Source organism: Corvus brachyrhynchos, unplaced genomic scaffold (genome assembly GCF_000691975.1).
Source record: "Corvus brachyrhynchos isolate BGI_N302 unplaced genomic scaffold, ASM69197v1 scaffold671, whole genome shotgun sequence".
NCBI classification, from domain to species: Eukaryota; Metazoa; Chordata; class Aves; order Passeriformes; family Corvidae; genus Corvus; species Corvus brachyrhynchos.
In genome coordinates this window covers 2,502,800-2,526,677 of record NW_008236441.1, presented here as the reverse complement: position 1 = coordinate 2,526,677, position 23,878 = coordinate 2,502,800, and the positions used below count along the sequence as shown (strand labels likewise).

General features: G+C 40.7%; 1 protein-coding gene across 5 annotated transcripts in view; it reads right to left on the bottom strand.

Moving 5' to 3' along the window:
* Positions 1 to 878: 878 nt before the first annotated feature.
* Positions 879 to 23,878, bottom strand: part of KANSL1L (KAT8 regulatory NSL complex subunit 1 like) — a 65,268-nt gene continuing 42,268 nt past the window's right edge. For 3 of the 5 annotated variants that reach the window (XM_017747146.1, XM_008643566.2, XM_017747147.1), the window contains 9 exons: positions 18,767 to 18,929; positions 15,475 to 15,585; positions 14,962 to 15,096; positions 12,492 to 12,616; positions 11,481 to 11,605; positions 10,610 to 10,664; positions 4,859 to 4,971; positions 3,207 to 3,360; positions 879 to 2,617 (listed from right to left, as the gene is read on the bottom strand). In XM_017747146.1, coding sequence (XP_017602635.1) covers positions 2,369 to 2,617; positions 3,207 to 3,360; positions 4,859 to 4,971; positions 10,610 to 10,664; positions 11,481 to 11,605; positions 12,492 to 12,616; positions 14,962 to 15,096; positions 15,475 to 15,585; positions 18,767 to 18,929 — 1,230 coding nt within the window. In that variant the 3' untranslated portion in view covers positions 879 to 2,368. Of the gene's footprint in view, positions 2,618 to 3,206; positions 3,361 to 4,858; positions 4,972 to 10,609; positions 10,665 to 11,480; positions 11,606 to 12,491; positions 12,617 to 12,650; positions 13,795 to 14,961; positions 15,097 to 15,474; positions 15,586 to 18,766; positions 18,930 to 23,878 lie in introns of those variants that run through there. The other 2 variants (XR_001866140.1, XM_017747148.1) reach the window with 2 other exon arrangements.

Below are 23,878 nucleotides of genomic sequence, written 5' to 3'. Positions count from 1 at the left end.
AAACAGATGTTTTGCTTCTGTCTTGTGCCTGTTCAGCCTAACTACCCTTTTTATTACTGTCTCATGAAGCACTAGCAAGTTCCCACAAGGGCTGGCAAGAACATACAAGAGAGGACACAGCAACCACGGTTCCCCTTGCTTGGGCCACTATCCACCTCTACAGCCCCTGTAATGGGCAAGGTACCCAGCAGCTGCTTTAGCCCACACCAGGGCTGACCTCACAGCCACACGATGGTTTGGCACCGCGGCTGGGGCCTGGACTGCAGTGCAGCGATGCTCTGCAGTTTCCCAGGCTAACCAAACTGGGATAACCCAGCTCCTATGACACAGGGGGTCTTTGGCCTCCTTTTTAACACCCTTCTGTTTCCACCCTCCAGTAAAGAAAAACCCTCCCATAAACTGGATTGTATTTCCATTTCCTGGCAGCACTCTCAGGACATGGAAGGCAGATGGCCTGGCTGGCTGGTTTACTTAGTCTGTCCCCTCTCCTGAAGTGCAAGAATTCTTCCCTCTGCCCCAGGTATCAGACAACAAAGGAAGCCCATACCTTACAACAAAGCTGGGTGAGAGCTGGTCAGATCAGGCTTCCTAGGGAGTAGATAAGGGTATGGAAAAGACTTGCAAAACATCTGAGACATGAACCTTTCAGACACTGTTTCCTGGAAGCAGATGCACATGCAGGGCAAGAGAGAGGGCAACACACTGCTCTGTACGGAGGCACTGAGGGGGCCCTTGGCCTCACAGCATCAGTGGAGCATCAGTACCACAGCAAAGGTGCAGTGGGCTTGTAGGCCAAGCAGGGCTCTGTGCCAAGAGGAAGTATTGCTGCTACTTCTTCACTTCTAAAAAGCCATCAAATTCAGACTACATACAACATATATAGAAATAACTTTTAATTAAAAAAACAACCTTGCATCAGAGATTGTATCAGACATTGAGGCAAGATTCAAGTTTAAGACAAACCAGTGTTAAAAAAGTATTTTAAAAAATAATCAGAATGTGCAATAAACTACAATGTAGCAATAGGTCGTAGTGTTGAAACTTTACTGAACTGTTTTCATATGGCCTGTGTGTATTTCCTGTCATTTTGACCAAAAAAATAAATTGACACTAAAGCTGGGTCATCTGTCCAGTGCCATTCCAGATATTACACATGGAAGAAAACCGCACAAAAAACAGAGACTCCTATTAAATTGCCTTCAACTGTCCTACACAGAAAAACTGCCTGTTGATGGATTATACGTACATTCAATGTTTAATCTCTGTTAATACTTCTTGGGATTGCAGATACATTCCAAGCTATGCTATTTAGATGCAAGTTTAAACAACTTGCTTTTGTTTTCTCACTGTGAATACACTGGGAAATGAAAAATCTATCCAGAATCACAATGGAAAGCTTTGGAGCTTTTTTTTTATTGCTCTTCAAGACATCAATCATCTTTTCCTTTCCAGCTAGTCACCAAATGTTGGCATACTTACTAGACTCTTACAAGGCACTGTACAGAAATTGGAACAAGACTTTAACATATTAAAGCAAAGTATTATGAGCCTCATTAGCTACCCAAGGACTAAGGAAGTAAGATGAGCCAAAGCACAGTATTCCATGGGGTGTGTCACTGATTTGACCTGACCCCTCTTTCTTCATGTCTCTCCCTCCCCACAGGCCCGAAGCAGAGACACTGCTTTCCAGGTGTGAGATACATTGACTATGGCAATGCAGCGGGCTACTTCTACCTTATTGCTTGAGGACATCAATATGAAACATGCCCTGGCACTACTGAGAGCCGACTACACAACTTAAGCTAGATGCGAGGCTTCCAGATCCCCTGGTTTGAACTGCTGGTTCTCACCTACCCTTACCTTACACATGCAGTTAGGTTTTTGCCCCATGGTCATGCCACACAAGAAAATAATCTGAAGCTATCACTTATCCCCACTATTTTCAAGTAGTTTTTCTGTGTTCAGCTGAAGTTGTTGGATAAGGTAGGCAGCATTTCCTGGTGCACCAGAGTCCACTTGAACCAGATATGCATTTGAAAACAAACAAACAGTAAAGGATGATTATTGACAAATGTGGCAATATGACAACAGAAAGTGAATGGTGCCAGCGATTTATGTGCTCCCACTCCCAACACTGGGAATATTAGACTTCCAGCTTGAAATAATTACTTTCTCTTGGGGTTCAGGAAGAAGAAAGTGTTGTCTTTGGGATTTATCCTGCCTGTTACAAAGCAAGAAAGAAAATATATTATATGCAGCTAACATAAAGGTTTTGAATTGTGTTGTCATATGCTGTGTGAACGAGAAATTTTACCTTACACTTCTCTCCACCTTAATTGGCTTTCTTAATGAACCACATTATTCCCTGTCACCTTTGTTTTCTTGTACTGTTGCTTCCCAGGCAAATGCTTTTGCAGTCTTCTGACTCCTGGGTAGATTGTTTTCTTGGCGGATAACCATTGTCTGGCAAAGCAGTGGGTGTGCCTGGAGTGCAGGGAGAGTCACTGGGGAAAGCTGCATTTGACACTTCAGTCTGATTTGTTACTTGATCTTGGCACAGTAAAGCTTCTACCTCTTCATCTTTTAGTGGAAAGACTCGAAGTTCCCACAGCCCAGACTGAAAGGAAGAGTAGGAGTGAGGTGGAAAAGGGTATAGAGGATAAAAAGGGATTTCAGTTGAGTCTGAACTGATTAACTCTGTACAGAATCATCTCCTATCAAGTAACAAACAAGTGTCTTTCTTTACAGTGTTTGCAGGGCTCTTCAGATAAAGAATAACACTGCTAGGCACCAAGATGTAAGCTGGCTGCATAAGGTTTTGAACTAATAATAGACCCACTCTTGAACAGGCAAGAAACTCTTTTCCACAATGCCCAACCATCAGGATACCTGACCCCCTAACGACCAGGCCTGTCTGGAACCTTGGCCAACACCCCTGAAAAAACCCCAGCCTGAACCCAGTCCTTCCATACTCACCTCAAAAACATGTGCCATGTGTACTGAGCAATGAAACTTTTACCTGTTGACAGATCTGGCATTAATTTACAAAGCACAGCAATATAGTTCTAAACAGGAGTACTACGTTCAGTGCACATTAACTAAGATGACAGCCTGAGATTCTGATCAGTGAGACAGGAGAGTATCTTCAGGTTTCTTTGTTGGCACTGAAGAACTGACCAGACCTGGAAGCTATTGGAAGCACCCACCTTCTCTTCCTGGCTCTCCCTGCAGAGTGGTGCCATCCCTGAACATACAGAGCTGTGGGCTTCCAAAGTTGGGACAGGAGCAGGGTCAGCAGCGCAATGGTCTTTCTGCACCGAGTCCTGGCTGTGTCGACCATCAGCATTTTTGCTGTAAGATCTAGTGCAGAATTAGAAATGAGTTTTAAGAGCTACTCCCTGCCCTTTCACATTGCCATGAGCAGTTCACATTTTCTTTTCAGATGTTCTGTTTCTTCATATACGCTGCCTCCATTCTGCTTGTTTAAACCAAAAGAGCAGAGGAAAACTGGTGTGATTCTTGACAACCTTGTTGGCTGGAGCCAAAGCAAAGCACTATGTGGAGGAACTAAGTGGATAAAAACGGGTGGGACAGGCACACTCTGGCTGTAGACAGCTAGTAACTGGTCCCACTCCTGCATCTTGCTCCACAGGCTCACCAGAACTGTGATTTTGAACAAGAGGAATCAGTGAGCCACAGGCTGTTCCACTCGGGAGAGCAGCATCACCCACTGGAGCCAGTGGGGGGGGTCCAAACTGCACTGTCAGCACTGTGCCAGTGCAACTTGAGACACAAGTCCTTGGGCTCTCCCTTATCACTTCTGCTCTGGACTCAAGTCCAAAGCACTCAAAAATGTAGTAAGATTAAAAATTTTGACCTACTTCTAATAGAAATTTAAACTAGATATGAAATAGTGGCATGCATCTGAAATGCCAGGTGGAAGCTTGACCTTGCTCATGTCAATAAGCAGTTTACTTCTGAATTCAAGCAGCACTAAGATTTTACCAAGGAGTTCACAGTTTCAAAATTAAGGCACATACAGAACTTTTTACTTTTCAGTACACTTTCTGAAGTTGTGAGGTTTATGTTCAAAATTGCTTAACAGAATTCCTCAATATGGCTTAGCTCTAGTTTTATCCTGCATTAAAAAAAGCTATCTTTGACTATTTATTCCTAGTGTCATGGTTCACTTTCAGCCAAGAGTAGACACAAGCATATGCTAAATAGCAGAAAAAGTTATCCCAACATTTATAGGCTGCTTTTTGTCCTGGCAGATTGTGAAGTGATTTATGGGAATCATTGTCTCAGGGCCAAACTGCAAATGCAGTTTTATGACATTTGTTCTGATATACACTACTTTTTGCAAGACTTTTAGTGGTTCTGTTTAAATCTGATGAGTTCTGCACCAGATGGCAAGCCTGTGAGAATGAACACAATGACTTTCTAAGTGTAAGGCCCCTGGCACAGCCCAGAACCCTTCAGTAACACATCTTTGAACACTGTGGAGTTTCATCTGAGTCAGGAGAGGGAAGAGGGACTCATGATACACTGGGTGGCTAAAGTCATAGTAACTGGGAGTGGCACAGTCCAGCAGAGCTCTGTGTTCAGTGAGGGAGGAAGGTATTTGTTTAGTTATGCCAGGTCACTAACATGCCCAATTTCTGTTAGTATGCATGCCTCAGCACTGCCTTCCCTTTCCAGCCACTAAGTCAAACATACCTGGTACTGTCCCTGATGAGTTAATTAATGAATGGTGCCCTCATTTTCAAACTTCTCTGTGGCAGCATTTCTGACATTGCTGTACTACAGCCCACACCAGGTTCAATAGGAAGGCTCTTATCAAAGCCAATACACCTGCCTGCTGTTCCTCCTGGGCCAGCGGCTCTGCTCCCAGAGTGACCACCTCGCATGCTCTCTTTCTTCGTACTTCGTGTGATGCAAGGAAAAAGCTTTGTCTGACAGGTCTTCTATCTGTAACGAGACACAGGGAGAGCTGTGCTGTCATGAGCATCACTAAAAACAACACCAACCAGTATTGTATATAATTCTGCAAAGGTCTATTCAACAAACAAGAAGAGGCAACACAATGCATGCTTGCACTACAAAGGCACACTTACATGCATTCAGTTTACGAGAGCTCTGGTGTATGGAATGCTGTCACATTAGCTTTATTTCTTTACATGTCTGTGGTTGATCTGAATGCATATAGAAATTACATGCCCTCCATGCAACTAACACATTTTTCTCTATGGTGAGAGGCAGAAAATTAAGAGGACAGGTATTCATTTGCAAATCAAGGCAGTGTTAGAAGTACATAATAAAGACAGGCAAAAATTCCAACAGTTTCCAGAGATTGCTTTAGGAGGAGGCTGGGCGGCAGCAGGATTTGCCAGGTGCTCTTTAAGCACTGAGAAATAGGTTTGAGATCACCAAGGACTTTGATAACTCCACAGAGAGGAAGTCGGCGAACCTGAGGTGCCACATCCCTGCTGCAAAACCAAGCAGAAAATGGCTTCTGCTTTGAAGAGACTATTTCTTACCCATGACCCCCAGTACAGCTTAAACCAGCCTTAATGCAAGTACTTTACCTGCTCATAGTAAAACAAGAGCCAGCTTTTTAGGTAAAAGATGTAACTATTGCACCCGACCTTCCCTGTGAAAGTACCATCTCTGTTTCTCCAACGGCAACACACCAGGAAGTTTGTTCCTTAGCCAGGGCTGGCCAAGGAGCACTTTGCCACCCCTCCCCCTCACTCCCCGATGGCAGGGGAAGCTCTTGGCTGGACCCCTCCAGTACAGCTCACAGTTGTTTCAAAGTGCTCCAAACCATTCAAAGTTCTTTGCCCCCCCTCCCCCTCACTCCCCGATGGCAGGGGAAGCTCTTGGCTGGACCCCTCCAGTACAGCTCACAGTTGTTTCAAAGTGCTCCAAACCATTCAAAGTTCACCTAAAAAAGCTGAGGTTGGCAGGAGCATTTGAGTGCTGCAGCCAAGGAGTTTATGCCAGCTAGTCCTAACTCAAAAGCTGAGAAATTCTTGGAAAGAACAATTCCTGATCACAGGAGCTGTGAAGATGCACTGCCAGATCAGTCCTAGATAAGAATCGTGCTAATAATTGGAGGGTCATGGAAAATAAACTGCATTTCTTTTTCTAAAGCAAAATCCTCAGTGGTGTTGTACATGTAACACCATTAATCTTCCAATTGAGCCTACAAAATAGAGAACCAAATGCACGGTCCTCACTGCAGTGCCAGTTAGTGCCATCAAGACACTGGCACTGCTCCACTTTGTCATGTTTCTGTGGAAGCCATCCCCGTATTAAGTCTCTTAGCACCAAGGTGGTTCACAGTCATTGGCAAAAAGTACAATGGCAAAGTATCCCAACCAATCAATATGATCCCAAAGGCTTCATTTTGGTTGGAATCAGACACAAGACCTATTTGTAGAACTGTGGCTGCCCAGGTCCTCCTCAGCCCAGCACTCGACAAGAGCCGTCAGACAAACAGGCTGCTTTGTTTGCTCATCTCATCACTCCTTGCTGAAGGCTCCTTCATTGCTTTTATTTATTTATGTTAAACACAAACCACTTTGTTAGCTGCTGGTTTCCTTTCATGCAAGTGAACTTAATGGGCTTCCTCCTCTCTCTCAAATTCACCAGCTCTGTCACTTGGAGAGCATCCAAATGGGGCTACATCTCAGTTCACATTTTGTCTTTCCTATAGCATGAAAGTGAGAATTTTATGAACTACAAAAGTGTTATTCCCTTGGGGAAAATTCAGGATTTTTCTGTGCTCAGACTTCCTTTAGAGTAGAAACAAAAGATAATTTAAAAAAAAAAACTTAAGAATTTTAAAATGCTTTTCTTAGCAAATTGCCAAAACTTACCATGCTGGGAAGAAATTTCATTTTTAACAAGCTGCCATTCAAAAATCAAAGTCCACATTCCTCTCCAAGTAGAGAGTTTTGAAAAATACAGAAATAAGCCTCGTTTGTTTTCCATAGCTGGTGATGGCAGATTTAACCACTTGTTTATTTAAAATGAGTTTACCCTATTCTTTTGAACACTAAATTTTCTCATTTAAAAATTATTCTCTGTTCTATGGATAAAAATTTCATTATGTCATAAAAGGTCTGGATAAAAATTTCATTATGTCAGATAAAAGGTCTCTCTTCTTGGTTCAGTACAGCCTCTGCCCCTCCCCAGCTTTGTAATGCTTTATGTATTTCCTCTAACAGCTTTAGGTTAATTTAAAGTTCTGTAACGGGAGAAATTTGGTGATTTTTCCTCACTAAGGTTAGTTTGAAAAAGGACAAAGGAAGTGTCATTCCTCAGTGGATGGATCTGGCAGTGATGTTGAGAGAAAAGACTATGGGGAAGGCCTGTTTGTGAGGCATGTCTAATGATTTCACCCAAAGAAAAATAAGCTCTGGATCCCCCCATGAAACTACAATACACTGTGCATTAATGTTGAATAGCACCAGGAATATTTCTGAAAGGTTCTCAAAACAACAAAATCTGTGTTTCACTCTTTGGCTCCACAGGAAACTCTGAGTCATAGGCCATGAAAACACTTATACAAAACTAATTGCACAAGGAATTACTCCAAAGAACTTGTCATTACTAAAACAACTACAAAATAAACTCAAATGTTACAACTGTGCCTTTCCAGAAACTTTAACCTGGACAAAACAAATCAAAACAACACAGGAAAACCTGTGCCACACCCTCCCATGCCTTAAAGCAGTAAGACTGCAAATTCATACACGCAAACCAGGAAACTCAAATGTTCTATTTTCAGAAAGTATTTTTAGAGCAAGCAATAGAGCAGACATTGATAGTAGATTAACTTTTGCATTGCCAATTTTGTTCTTATAGGGCAAAATTTCCAGAAACAAAAATGCACCCACAAAAGGTAAGCTTTTTGTTCTCAAAGAAACAATGAATATGCCTGACTCCCAGCAAGTGCTGAGATTCCATCCTTGAAGTGCGGCTCATGTGGAACATGACAAATTGGGGACCCCGCATTTTTTTGTAACTTAGTAAATGTTGGGTGCAGGTCTATTGCATGGATACGGGTTGTTGCATTGAAAGCCTCTAAATGAAGACAGAAGAAGAAGAAGACAAGGAAGACAAAGAAGACGAAGGCGATGAAGAAGAAGGCAATGAAGAAGATGATGATGAAGACGACGATGAAGAAGACGACGAAAAAGAAGACAAAGAAGAAGACGAAGAAGAAGAAGGAGGAGGAGGAGGAGGAAGAGGTTATCCAGTGGCCGAAATTCCTGACTACTGCTTGACACAAGGACAACTCTGAAGTTTTAAATTTAGCTATGCAGAAGATAGAGAAGTAAAGAAACGATTATGTAGTACCACAAAAAAATTTTTGAAGTTGTGTCATTTCCAACACCACCATAGGCTGCTATGCAGTGAAATAAAGAGCATTTTATATAAAAGCAGAAAGTATATTTTGCCTTCCCTTGTGTTAGATGAATGACCTACTGAAGCTTGCCTTGACTTTAGCACATGGAGTGATTTCAAGAGTGTCTGCATGAGTGCAGAAAATGCCAACAGGTGATGGTGCTGTTTCCTCATGTCTTTTTACTCAGTAGCAAATGTAACTCGGCTCAAAGCTAAAGGAAGTTGAAGAACTATGATCAATCACCTTTTCTCAGTACTCTGAAAAACATCCAAACTAATTAACATGATCCCAAAAGAAAGGGGGAAATTGGTAAAGGATAATTTACACAAACAAGATCTTTAGCATTTTTCTCTTGTCCAGTATCTCTCCTCCTCATTCTACCCAGCAGCTGATAGATGATACAGAAGCAGTGGGCCACAGCAGGAGGCAAAGCTGCTGCATTGTTAAGTTATTTCCTGGCCAGAGGATGAATCACACAGGATTGAGTCATGCCAAACAGAAATGTACTGGGAGGGCTACTAATTCAGACATTAGCCCATGAGCTTCAGAGAGAGACCTTGAAGTCCCTTCAGCAGAATACATTAAAAGCACGAGACAAGTCATCTTTATGGGATCTGAAATCTAAACAAGAAATCCACTGAGTCCAAGCAAGCAAGTCTTGAAGCCCTGAATGCAAATCACTTGAAATTCTTCACTCCCCCCCAGATACCAGGACAAAGAGAGCAATGAACAGTAGATGCTCAAGGGGCAGTGTGCCATTGCTACCTTTATTAGTTGTTCTCCAAATGGTTTAATTAAATATCCTTGCAGGAGAGTTCTCCTGTGTGTGGAATTTGACCTTCTTGTTAAAAGGAAGAACAGGCATGTTTCCTGCTAGCTGGGATGGTACTAACCCAGAAGCCGGTGGGTGGAAGTGACATAAATTTGACCACAGATTTCACAAGAATTTCTCAATTACATTGGAAAAGGCAGGGACAGAGTAAGCTTTTCTCTTCCTTCCAGCCCAAGAGTATGCTGCCAAGTAAGTGCAACTACACCAGGTAAGGCACTGAGACCATGATGCTCTCCTAAAGGAAAGGTTCTGGAGCAGGTAGCTACAGACCTAGTAAACTTCTGAGGAAGCTTGTGCTTTTGTGGAGAGTATATTTTCTATCCCAAAGGAGTGACATAATGATTTGTTTATTGAGTTTAATGTAACCTTCTGCACTGCTACCTAAATGGCATCTTTTTCTGCTGCTATGGCAACTAAACTCCTGCTGTGGAAGTTCTCTCAAATAGCAGCTCAAGAACAGATATTGTGGATAAAGGCAGGAATACAAGTCCTACAGTTACAATTGGTGATAGTGGCAGAGACTGGAGGGAGATTAGAGATGTCCAAAGGACACCTAAGAGATTTCTGGAAAAGTAGCCGCAAAAAGATTGAAGGACAGAAAATCAGCCTGGAGACCAGACCTGCTGATATATTCACCCTGAGGTTAGGAAATGCCTCAAACCCCTGATTAGGGGAGAAAGGGACCCCCAGCTGCGAAGTCCATGGACATTCCCTGAAGAAAAAGGTAGATTCTTATGTCTGGAGGAAGCAAAAGTAGCCCATGATGTGCAAATGTAGCTCAACAGGCAGGCAGGAAATGCTGAAGGTTATGCTGTTCCTGACAATGCAGAAAAGTTTGCTCCCAACAGGAGGGTTGCAGGAAAACAAATACTGAAAAGGAAACTGAGGAAACTTGCTGGACCCACAGGCAAGATGCCTAATTACCATTTGAAGAGCAACATGCCATAGGAACTGGCCATGGAAGGAGAGGATGAGAGGGAAGGACAGCACTGCACCTGCACTGTAGCAGGTGGCCCCAGAAGACAGTCACACTGGAAGAGGCAGTATTACAGCGCTCAGGAGCACGGTGGCAGAGCCTGACCCAAGGGACCCTTTGGGAGTGCTGACTGCACAGCAGCAAGGGACAGAAGAGCCAGGCAAACAATGAACCAGGAATATTAATGGTATACTTGCATTTCTATCTTCCACTGTATGGATAAGACACATTTTCACAATCTGATACTTAATACTTTATTTTTGAAACTTGAAATTTACTGGGACTTGTATCAAGTCAGTGATTTCAGAAAGTATGTACCAATTACCCCAATTATATATTGTATCTTAAATAAACCTTGTGGTTTAATTAAAATACAGCCTACCTCTTCTTCATCTGTTTGCGATTTTTCTAAAGGTTGAAGTTTAACAACTCTCCAGCTAGAAATAAGACAAGGAAAATCAAATTAAGTTTAAGGTGCGGATAACAGATGGCTGAAATTTGTATTCTTCTTTCCCAACTTGGTATCTAACCTTTCCTTTTCCTAACACAGTCTTTAAGATATCCAATACAGTTGTAATAATATTTTTCAACTTAAAAGACAATTAAAAAGCAAATACGTATTATGGATTTAAAGAACAGAACAAGTATATTTAGCACTTCAGGCAATGTGCTACTAAGACACTGAAGTAAGCAGAGGAGACCAATTACCCTGCTTTTGAGATCTAAAGATGTTCTCTTTCTAAAACAAAGGAAAAAAAAGGTCTATAGAATAATGGATTAAAGGCCTACACTGTATGAAAAGAAATAAACCTATTCTACTGCATCAGAATGGCTAAATTTTTAGAAAATATGCTAAATCCCTTTCTGTTTAATTCACTGAAAATAGTTTACTACTTTCTTATGAATACACAAAAAAAGACAGCAATCTCCAAACAACCATTCAGAGCTTGTCAGCCTGATGTCATACTAAAGGCCCTAACTACAATTAAGATTATATAAATCCACTTCTATTTTTAGCCAGTCTGTGCATCTGCCACACCCCTGTGTATTTCAGACTATTTATCCTGTGCTATCAGCTATCCAGTGTTCCCACCACTTCAGTCACATGAGCTGAAGTGCACAGATAAAAACCCAAGTGCATGAAAGATCATCTTAATATTATAACATTTTCTAACTCCGTCTTAATTGTATTCTTAGTTAATGTTCTCATGTTCATTTTCATGTCTTTGCAATTAAGGAGGTTGTGAACAAACCTTGGAGTAAGGATTTCTTTGTACTGTAGTTTCTCCAACTTTGATGGTGCTACCAGCGACATGGGAATAACAATGTTGTCTATATCATAGGAGCTCTCACTTCTCAACCTCCTCCTGGAGTTGTGCTGAATAATAGAATCAACACAAGAGAACATCAGCTCAAATCATAGGAAATACATGCTAGCAGAGAAACATTAGAACTTCACATGGAGAAACCCTGAAATTTAGAACAGTCTGTTTCCATTAAAGTAATAATTTATCTGTTCTTTGATGATGGTTGACTCAAGGGAATAAAGGAGTGTGTGTTGTCTGAACTATGTGGAATGCACATTTAAACTCAACTCTGCATTAAAACATGACAACTTATAGAGCACCAGTATACCACCAGGCCTAGCAAAACCACGGGACCTAAATCTGAATATTGTTGTGAATTTTGCATGAATTCCAGTAAAAGAGTGTGTTTTTGCAGGGACTTCACTGAGCCAGAGTTCTGCTGCTCCTCAGCAAATCTATATACCAGGGACTTTGCCTGTATTTTTGCTCAAAGAGTTTAAAATCGCAAACTGAGACTTAACAAATTCTGTGACTCTATTTATATGTATTTTATATATAAAATGAGGCCATTTTCTATAGCTGCACCAACAGAAAGGGCCATAAAAGCCCTAGAATTGTGTACATAAACTGTTCCCAGTCTAAAACTGGGAACATAAATCATGGTGTATTTAGTGAAATTTGGGGAAAAATAAAAAAAGAAAGGCAAAATGCCAATAAATCAAACTTACACTCCAGTTATATGATCTGAAAAATTCTTTTACAGCAAGTATCTGGTTTAGAAACACCACATACTCAATCTGGAATCAATTAGTTAATGTAATCCACTTAATTCACTGTAAAAATGCTCTGCATTGTCATGTGACACTGAATCAGATGTAAAAGATATGTGGCTTTGGATTAATTTGCACAACTCTGTGTTGGTATTTCAGTTGAGACAGTGACACATTTTTGATTTACCTGTGATGAAGTGCTATGAGTGGGCCGAGACATGGCACTGACACTGCTCGTGGAAGCAAAATTGTTGTGGGACTCAGGCTCTGCATGGTGGAAGGAGAATGTCTCAAACTGAGGGCTACTTTCACCTGTCATAAAAAATAGCAATAAACAAGACATACCAGCTGTTGGCTATTAGACTGCAGATACTTTTCCATACAGTTATAGTAGTCATTTCTAGAAGCCCACGGTGAGCCACTTACCATTTACTGGATACTAAAAAAGCCATCTAAATGAACACTTGCTATTCATCCTGTCATTGTTGTTCCACAAAACTCATCCCTCTTATTCTACGAAGGATTTCTTCTCATGGAATCAGCTTCATATGAGCAAATCCTGACTCTTTTTCAGGAGCTGTCATAGACTAACAACACAGCAACTGCCATCTGACTTAGATGCCCCCTGTTCCGCAGCAGCACTTCTCTAGTTGGGGTGCATCTCACAAGTTTTCCCTATTTCTTCCTTAATAAATGATAATTCTGGCAACAAGAGTAACAAACAAAATCAGTTTAGATCTCCAAACCAATAGCGGTTTCTTCTGATTCACTGCTCCAGACAAATTGTAATTCCTGTTTACTCCCATTCAGTTCCAGCATAAGCAGCATTTAGGGGGATTCAGAATTTAACCACTTGTTCTGCTTTCCTTCTGTATCTTAATTTCCAGTAAGAAAGGAGAACTCAGACTTAACATACCAACAAACAAAAAGAATGAGTGTATTCCAACATGGAAAAAGAGGTAAGACTGATCCTAAAGACTGTATTGCAGGCTGGGTCAAGGTCATGAACTCCCGTCTCCCTGACAACACAGCTTTTGTTTTTGGCCTTGTTCATGAGGCTGACCTTCCTCACGGTTAAATTCTCCTAGACAGAGCCCAAATTAGGAATAAATATGTAGTACTACACCCATAGGACTAATAAGCTAGAACTTGTGCTCCTACTCATGAATGCACCACAGAACAGTTTTCTGGCATTGGGAGACTATGATCCTCATGATAAAAGACTACTTTTTTGGTTCCATTTATAAAAAAACTGAATACTATTGTCAGAAGACTAATGGTAACTTCAAAAAGTTTATAGCAAGACATTTTCTCTCTTACTAGTGCTCCCAAGTAATTCCAGTTGTTGATCTCAGTGTTCATGACTACACTTACAGAAACTGAGAAACACTGTGTCAGCATCCACATCTTGGGGACCAGCAAGTGGTCAGGGGAGCGGGTGGCATGGAAAACAGGATCACTGGTGGTGAAAGGGGATAGGGCACAGCACCCTGTTGGAGACAGGCACAGAGTGTAAGAGAAGCCTGTACAGCAAAGGCAGGGCTGTACCGCACAAGGGGAAGGATTCAAAGGACAACCCTCATCTAAATCCAAGGCAGTTTTCAGTGCACCCCCGAACAGCTTTTATTCTGTCCTAAAACTTTCTAATTAATTGGGTGGTCTTGGTTTGGGATTGTGGGTTTTGGGGTTTGTTTTAATCCTAGATCATAATTTTTTATTAATTAATCTCTGCAGTAATTCCTGTATCTTCACCTCTAGTGAAAGATTACACTATCAGTTTTGCCTGGATATGCACCAGCAGTTTATTTTTCCACAATGTTAACTGATCATTTATACCTTTTAATTCTTTCCTAAGAGAAATTTTAAACTGATATGGTTTCCCCTCTTTCTCAGTAACTTATTTTCTTCAAATGTCTTGTGAAGAATTTTTCCAAAGGTTTTCCACAAGTTACATAAATGAATCTGTAACAGAATCTGTCAGGCTTTACATTCTAACAGCCTGGAGAGGTAAGATGCCATTTATCTTTGCCGTGGTAAGCTAAATTTTTTATCCTTACATTATCACATTATTCTACAGAATTTCAGGGCCCTTCCTATTAATTTATCAAGTGCTGAAGTAGAGGCTTAAAATAGAAAGGCAACAAGGGTAAAAACACAGTAATAACTGGCTATCCTCAAGTCCTCTTAACAGTCTGGAAGGGATCCAGAACCACAAATGACAGTACACAATGAATTAAATATAGTGGACCAAAGATGCCACAAATAGTAAATGTTTCATTGGGCATATGATTTAACAGGTAACTCTGTAATTCAGTCTATTTCACTGACTACTGTAAAAAAACCCCTTTCGTATTAAGAATGACACCCAGTATTAGAAGAACACAGCTGGACTGCTGAGCAGTTTCCTTTAAGAGTACTCCAAAAATAAAATACAAGAAGCTTGTCTCATTCTGTATGTACATTTATGAAGAAAGATGATTACTATGCTTTAAAATAGCAAATTATTTTCATGATGTTCTAAGTCCATTTCTTCCTAAGTTTCGAAACAGTATCCTTTTTGGAGATAACTTAAAATTAATTCTCAGAGCCCAGTGGTATTCATACAGTACATATTTTAAAAGATGTAGTGCCCTCTTACAATACTGTTTTTCTCTTACCTACTGCTGTCTCACTTAGATGCCTTTTCTTTCTTCCTTCTGACAGCTGGTCAGGTGTTCCTAACACCAACTGAGATTTGGAATTAGACAAACAGCCACTGCTCCATTGTTTGACAGAAACATGTGGATTTTGGTCTATAACAGAAAAAGCACATATCAAGTTGAGAAATTACTTTTCGTCGGTACAATTTACAGGAAATCCCAACTGCTGAACTATTTATAATGTAAAAACCCCCAAACTTCTGATAGGAATCCAAATAGTAACAGGACTGCAGTCAGGCACCTGGTCCAAACTCCCCCCATTTGTAGTGTCCTCCTACAGCTCTGGTGGAATCACCTCAGTGCAATAAAGGAGAACCTGACACTGTGGTCTGAGAAGAGACTCCTCTTCCACCTAAAGCTACCTTCTCCGATAACCTGCTTTGTGACAAGTTTATAAACTTCACAGCAGAAAATACTGACAAATGAATGAAAAACGGCCTTGCAAATACTAAAATATTTTGCTTTACATACCATTGTCAGCAGATACTTTAAACTCCCCTCCCAAAGATGAGGTATCAGCAGGTTCTCCTTTGATGTCATCCTTCCTTAATAATGTTTCAAAGTATATGTGAAGAGGAATATCTAATCAAAAAAACAGAAATCCAAAGGAATAAGGTCTCTATTAGAAAGATGGCAACCTCTGAGCCAATGAATTATGCAACATCACTAGAGGTCTAGGCACTGATTCACCCAACACATTCAATATAATCTGTGAGCAATATTGCTAAGGACTGAACCACACTCTGGAGGATGCTGAGTGAGACTAAGACTCGGGTCTTCCCTCTTGACCAGCTCCTGAACAAAACCCAGCACGGCAAAGAGCAAACAGTGCACTTTTCCTGTAATGTGAAGAGGCTTCAGGTCAGCCTTTTGGGTTCAATTAATGCTTTTGGAAATTGTTACTGCTGGGAGCCTATAGGTATTTTTAAGGTACATTCCTTCTCTGTCTCCCTGGAAAAGTCTACAGCAGGGCGTCGGAGTTCTAATGCAGAATTAGCCTGCAAAACATTTCAAGTGAAGGAATTTACCCCCTGTTGTAAGGCAGGAAGGCTTTTAAGAAAAAAAACATCTCTCTCTGAACAGCCTTTCTGGAAAAAAAATTACAAGAATGAAGAGAAATTTAGTTGAAAAAAGTGTCAATGTAAGAAGTAGGCTTGACAGCTAGTACATTCAGAATGAGGACTGTGGGCAGGGCCCAAGGGTGGGCATTAAACTACATATATTTATACACAGTCTTAGCCTCATGTGCCTTCAGGACGTGCCAGGACAAAAACTTGCAACATATTTTGCTAAATAAAAAGAACAGTTTTTTTCTATTTTATATGGATCTAACTTGATTGTTTTGTCACAACACCTCAAGGTTTTTGCTGTGTTTCCTACTCTACTTCCAAGTAAAACAAAGAAGGTCTGAAATCTGTATTAGTCACAACATTTAAGTAAAGAGAGAACCAAAACATTTCTTCTATTTTGTTTGGGTTTTTTTTTGGTTGGTTTTTTTTTTTTTTAAACCTGGGGAACCACCTGGGTGACTGAGAGAATTTTTATTACATCCTCCTGTATCTTAGTCGAAAGGGCAGGAGTACTTGCATCAATCAATCCACCGATTAGGTGCAAAATACCAGAAACCCATACTTCTTAGATACAAACTACAATTTTCCAGTTATCAAGGTACAAGTGGAAGGAGGTGCTGTTATGTTAAAGGGATGCTGCAACCACTGATGTATCTTTAGGCAAGATCCTTGGTAATCTGGAAACCGTGAAAGGAAGACTTGGACATAGGGACAACTATGCTTCTAGAAGGGACTACACTAGTGAGCCAGTCCCACTGCACTATTTACTAGATTGTCTGCAAATTATGATTCACCTTTAAAGCAAACCACATGAAAAAACAAGGTGAGAGAACTGCATCTGAATCTTGAACTTGAATTCCTCCTGGCACACAAAAAAAAAAATCAAACTCCCAGAGTTCCAAAATGAAACAAATGCCAACAATGTATTTTAACACACAGAGAAAGCGAATGCAAAACCCTTTTCTTTTACTCTGCTGACAATTTTTATATATAAGGATGTGGGCAGAGCACAAGCAGTATTTTAAGAGAAGTTATTGCTCTGGAAGGGGATAACCAAGAAAGCTGCAAAGAAAACATGAAATGGCATCAGGCTACAACTTGGAAAATTTCTACCATGCATTTATTCACAATAATTCTTTCACATGAAAGAAAATGTCAAATAGACTAGTCTTCATGAGGAGGTAGAGACAGCAAAGCACACAAAGTAAAGCATAAATCTAGCCTCCTTCAAAAGTGAGAACTGCACTTGAACAGGACATAGTAGGTCGGTCTTGTACTTCTTCCCTGTCTCAACTATTATTAACAAGGCTCCTGGAAAAGAGAATGAATATTCCTTGAGAAATATGTCCCTGATACTGGCACGAAGCTAAAAACAGTCTTCCTCCTCCATCCTGGCAAAGTATCCAACAGTAGCCACAGCACAGTCCAAAGCTTTTTAGGTTTTTTATGATGACAAAGTTTTTTTTGAGAAAACAAAAGGTCAATATTCTTGCTACACACCCCAGTCTCCCGAGGTAAGAATGAACACAAGTGGCACAGACTGTCATTGAACAGATGTCTAAACTCCTGGGGTCCTGCAGGGGTCAGAGTCACAGGGGAAGCGATAGAGAGTGTGTGTAAGGGAAGAAAGATTTAGGTCATGTTTTTCTTACCACAATAGAGTTCTACTGACTGAGATGTTTGCTGTTGCACTCTTGGAATGAGTGTTCCATTTCTCCTATCTGCTCCTACAAGAATCTCCTCTTTAACCCATACATGGGATGCAAACTGCCAGAGCTGAGGCTTTCTCTGGATTTCCTGTCCACACATGGGTCTTCTCTACAGGCCAGTGACAAGTTCTCCAAGACCAAGCCTTAAGTTAATTCCTGACTTCCCAATATGAGGCTGCAAGTGTCTACACTGTCATTCTGAGAAGACAGCGGGTTTGATTAAAGATTCAAACAATTTCATGGCAGTCCCAGCCTCATCTTCAGAATGATTTTGTGGCAAAGAAGCCCCCCAGAACAGCATAATTCCTGTACTGGTCAGTAATTACCTGGAAATAGATTTTTCCTAAAACAAAAAAAATCCCACAAAAATTCAATCCCTTCTGCTGATAACAGCATTTAGGCTGTTATTTTCAAGTACCAAGTACTGTCAAGTTGCACCTGCACTAATTTTAGGGCTGAGTCACAGAAAACATCATCTACATTACTGTCCAAGAAGACTAAAAAATCAGATGACAAGAAAGCATAAAACTTCAAAGATAACCAAAAAGGCTGACTATCACAAAAATAATTAGAAAACCTAAATAAAGATTTTTAGACCTACTCCAAAGGGCCTGAACAGAAAGAAAGTTACTTATGAAAACAACGCAGCCATGGTATGGTGGTGTGTTGGCAAAAGCACCATCTCTAAAGAACTAACACTGACTGAATTAGAGACACCATGAAACACCCAAAGCACACCTTTTTTCTGACCAGTCTTTCAAGGTTATATGCATACTGCTGGTATGGGAAACCTAGAAGGTGTGTTTTTCAAAAGTCAGGGTCAAGTCAAGATTTTCATTCAGTCTAAACTCACATATTTTGTCAGTGTGAAGTTTTCTGTTAAGAGAACTAAGTCCTAAAAATCATTGAAAAGACATGTTAGTCCATAACCTCTATAGCTGTCACAAGCACAACCACTCTGTTAAGAGCCATGGCACTACTTACCCGAAGGGAAGGATAAAACTGGATGGAAGGAAGAGTCCAGCTCTTGCACATAATCTAGGATTTTAGATTCTGTGCTGTACTCACTGCTGCTGAAAGTGGAGGCTGGCACCACATATGGCAACCGAGTTTTATACGGAAAGGAGGTATCTCTAGATGGCAAAGTCTGCAAGAATACACAGAAATAAAGGTTAACTTTTCCTTTACTCACGTCCTTCAAATTAGACCAGAAGAGGAAAAAAAACCTAACAAACCAACAACTCAGTGAGCGACACTCTTTAATATGTGAACGGGAAGAATATTCCAACAATCTTCTGATAGTCTAAATATGACTTACTTCACTTCTTACGGACAACAGTGCACAATACAAAGGATACAAACTGCTCCTTCAATTAGGACCAGGAAACAGCTGTCAAAGCTTTCAGATAAAATCTAACTGTTTCCAATCATTATTTTGCTCTATCTAATGACAAACTAACACCCCTTAAAATTTGATTCCAGGATAACAGGCATGATACAAATACAGAAACAAACCTAACACCAGACTAAATAGAGAAGTCTTGTTCATTTATCCCCGTAGTAAGATTCTTAGTATCTCTAGACATCTTGAGCTCACACATTTTAATGCAAGAAACTATACTGAACATTCTGAGCACAGTGTGTACTTCCACAAACCAAAAAGGTAAAGTCTTTTCCTTGTTATAATTTAAACATCAGATAAGCAACAAAACAAGATACACAGCAATAAACATGGAGAGGGATGCATTAAGAATTGATTAATAGGTAGTGAACAGGAATTACTAGAAAGAGGAGAGGTGAAAAGAAAGATTAATTTAGCTGCTTGGCTGCAAGGCTTGTTAAAGTATGGAAGGTAAAAGGATGGATGGCACAGAACTGGTAGATGTGAGGTAGCAGGACTGAGGCAAAAGGCAGGGTGAAAATGGACAGGAATAAGCAGCAGAGTCCATGCCATAGACTGAGCTCTGGAAGACTGAAGGAAAGAATTGAATGTGATGATACAAGACAGCAGCAAATAGTAGTCTGTGCTTCAGAACATGCTACAAAAAGTACTTCAGGGAAATAATGTTGCATAAGCTACTTTCTTACTGGATATTTGTGGTAGTAACCCCAAAGATACTAACATTTTTAAAGGCTTTTATAAGTCTCTAATATTTTGCCAAATGCTACAGATCCTGCAAATGGGAAGGGAGACATAGGGACACTGGAGTACTTCAAGGGTCTCAAGCCTATCACTGTGCCAACAATCACATTTATCATCCCCCGGCAAACAGTTCCAGTGTAAAAATCTGTAAGAATTAATATGACATTTTCTTGTGACTTTTTATGTAAACATGTAGCATCAAAGGTAAGACTATCAAAGAACATTACTTGTATTTTCTGTACTTCTGCTTTCCAAATCTAAGAAAACTCTTTCTCCTGCCTGAAATAGCATTTTAGCACTGCCATTCATGCATTAGTGATGCAGTGATTATATCTACCACATAAAATCCCCTCCACTTAGTGAAAGCAGTCCTTCTGTCACATGGCATCAATATTCACAACCCACATTATCTCAGAAAACATTACATTAAGAAGTTCCCCTTTCTATCTCTTCCTTTCTTCTCAGTTGGTAAGTTCCCTATGTTGGTACTCTATCTCAGGAACTACTAAAATCAAGTAAGCATGTCATGATGCTAGAGCAGAGAACACAGTGATGGTGGGGGAGGTTCTTGTATTTAACTTCTTTTTCTCCAGGAAAACATTAACAGTCCTAAATCCACCTTGATCTCCATCCACACAGGTGTATGCACAAGTACTTTCAACTTAGCTTGGAAAGATTTCTTTTCTAGCCCAGGACTCCTTCAAATTAATGTTATTTTCCTGTGACAGACACATGGGACTTTTCATCTGTTAAACTTTAAACACCCACAAAGTGTTGGCAGAACTGAGTCCTGTGTTTGGAATTACTAGAGGGATAAATGCTAAAGCAAACTTAATGTTTCCCATTATATGGATCACTACATTAAAGCTTAAAGAGCTTTTAGGTAGTTGCTCTACCTCAATGCACTAAGGGCTTGCTTTCCAAAAATGCACAAAAGCATATTTCCTCTTGATATTTGGGTTTTAGAAATGAAGTAACTTACTAAATCTCTACTCTTTAAGCTGCAACAGCACTTCTTCTGCCTGTCCTTTTTTTTTTTTTACAGAAGTGAATCCACATTACAGTAAATAAATCTCTCACTCATTCTTTAAAAAGAAATTCCCCAAAACTAACGAGTAAAATTACCTATAAAGTATATAGATAAGACCAAGACATTCTGACATCCAACTCTTTAGTCCTGTAGTCGGTTGAACCTGAGCTGATGGACAGTCTTTTAGACTAATGACGCTTCTCACAATTTACATATTTAAACTGCACGGAAAGGCGGGAATTTCCTTTCGTTTGAGCTTGCCTGCTGGAAGGTGGGGGTGCCTCGGAGCCTCCGGTTCGCCCTTCCTCTCCTCTCTCCTCTCCTCTCCTCTCCTCTCCTCTCCTCTCCTCTCCTCTCCTCTCCATGTGGAGCTGGCAGAGCCAGCAAGAGCCGGCAGAGCCTCCTGTCTGCAGCCAGCACACCTCACGCTGAACTGAAGAGGACACCATGCAGCCAGCTGCACACAGGGAGTGAGGCTTTTCCCACCGTAAAGCCTGAACAAGAACACTCTTCAACATGGCAGCTTCAGTCAGAGAGAAAGAGAAAGTGAGTCACGTGAGACGAAGCTGAACATGGCGATGGGAGAAAAGAGGGCGGTGCCGCGATTCTCGCACGTAGCTTAAAAACCTTCTTGCATGCCGTGGTAAGAAACTGTAATATCACAAACTGTTTGTCTCTTTAATCCATTTGAAGTACATGGGGGGATGAAAAATTCACGTGACGAGTGCCTATGCCAGGCTACATAAAAGCGGTGAGAGGTTTTTTAGAGACGAAAAAAAAAAGCCTTTGTGTTCAGGCCACAGTAACTCATCCTTAAAAAGATAAATAACCCCATGTGATAGCCTGTGTTTGGCAGTGTGAAGGGACTGTGAGATTTTCATGGAAGAGACGTCTTAACACCACAGCAGATTGTTTCTTTCTGGGCGGGTCTGCTGTTGGTGGCAGTTTGGTAACCAGGTGCAGCTGAAGAAAACCCTTTTTTGCTTAAGCATATGAAAGAGACTTATCAAGAACTGCAACACTAACTAAAATCTCATGTTCTGATACCCTTTGTGTGAGTTGGGTAAAAGGAGGAAAGTGCTGGAAAGGGGGAGGGGGTTTGCTTTAATTTCTTGTTATTTCTCTTTACTTTTAATTCTATTTCTTTGTACTGCAACTGTTTAAGGTTTGTGCCTGCTTTGCTTTCTCCTAATTCTTATCTCACAAAAGGAAAATAAGTAAGTAATGGATATTTTGAACCAAACTCACTACAAGTCCTTACTCCCTTTTTCTTGCTTTAATTCACTTTAGCCCCAAACACATCTAGATTATAGCTTAAAGCTGAGCCTGCTCGAAAACATGCATACATGGTCAAACAGCCTCACAGTCACAATCCATTTTGAAACTATATTAAAATCCATTTGCCAATATCAGTAAATGGAAAATTCTTTTCTTCACCTTGCCTGTGGTGGGAACTACAAAACCTAATGCCTGAATTTGTGCCTTGAATGCTCTGGCATCCACACCTAAGTAATGAAATCTTTCATTAATACAAGTTTTTAATCCAAAAGAAAATCCAGAATTCATAGAAGGAAGAGCAATTTTATTTAAATGCCTGTGAAGCTATTAGGGAAAAAAGCTAAGAAATTTGTCAGTGTCTGTGTTCCTAGCTACTGGATCTGGTTTAAATTTCTGGTGGAGTAGTTTTCCAATGGAAAATGCTGAATTAGTGAAATCAAGTTATTTGTCAGAAATATTGACTTAATCAACTCTTAATGAAAAAATTTCAGAAGCTCTTAGCACTGGAATGAAAGCATTTTACTCAAAGAAAATGCTTCAATTTTTATTGAAATAAAATGGAAGAATTGTTTACTGGAAAATTAAACTCTCCCTGCTTCCAATTCCAAATAGAACACAATCTACAAACCAACTGCCTTTTACAGTAGTCAATTATTGAAATTTTAACATAGCAACAAAAAAATCCAACAAAATCCAACTGAAAACAAGCCTACATATATATCCATTCAGCCATGGCAATGACACAGGAACATCATGGCACACACCTTTTAGGAGACAGACCTCTACAGCAAACCCAGCCACGATGCCAACCCTTCAGAAAGCAAGAGAGATTACAAAACTCTTACCAGTCTTCCCCTTTCTATACTACACCTCATACATCTCCTGAAACATTTTTCTTAATTACTGAAATACAAAACCTCATGCTTCCTGAGCTCGAACAGATATGAAGAATAATATTACATAAAATTCATTGTATTAGAGAGAATTCACTGTATTTAAAAGGAAGTGAGGAGTGTGCAAGTTTTAAATATTCAATTAAAACAGCAGCTCTGGTTTAAACTTATGAAACGGAATGGTGTCAACCAACAGAATCTAATTTTCTAGAGTATTATGAATTTTGAACTTGGATTTTTCCCCCTTAGTACTGTTTTACTGGGTTACAGAAAACATAGAGAGCAATTAATTTTGATATTCAAAACACTTCTTGTGCTTGCTTGTGACAGACTGATGCATTAGACAAAGCACAATTGGCTCATGCCTCTGTTTTGAAGGGTCAGAAGGCTGAACTCTACTGACCATTTACATATTTAAACTGCACGGAAAGGCGGGAATTTCCTTTCGTTTGAGCTTGCCTGCTGGAAGGTGGGGGTGCCTCGGAGCCTCCGGGCCCTGCCGGGCTGGGCCGGGGCCCCTGCCCCCCTACCACGCTGTGGCACGGACCCTGGGTCAGTGGGGCGGGGGGAACTGTCCCAGAGCTGCAGGCAGCCAAACCCAGCCATGGACTGCCACACAGGTAAATCCATCTGGCGCGGCTTCCTGGGACCGGCGGGCCCCTCTCCTCTCCATGTGGAGCCGGCAGAGCCAGCAAAAGCTGGCGTAGCCTCCTGTCTGCAGCCCGCCCACCTCACGCCGAACCGAAGAGGAC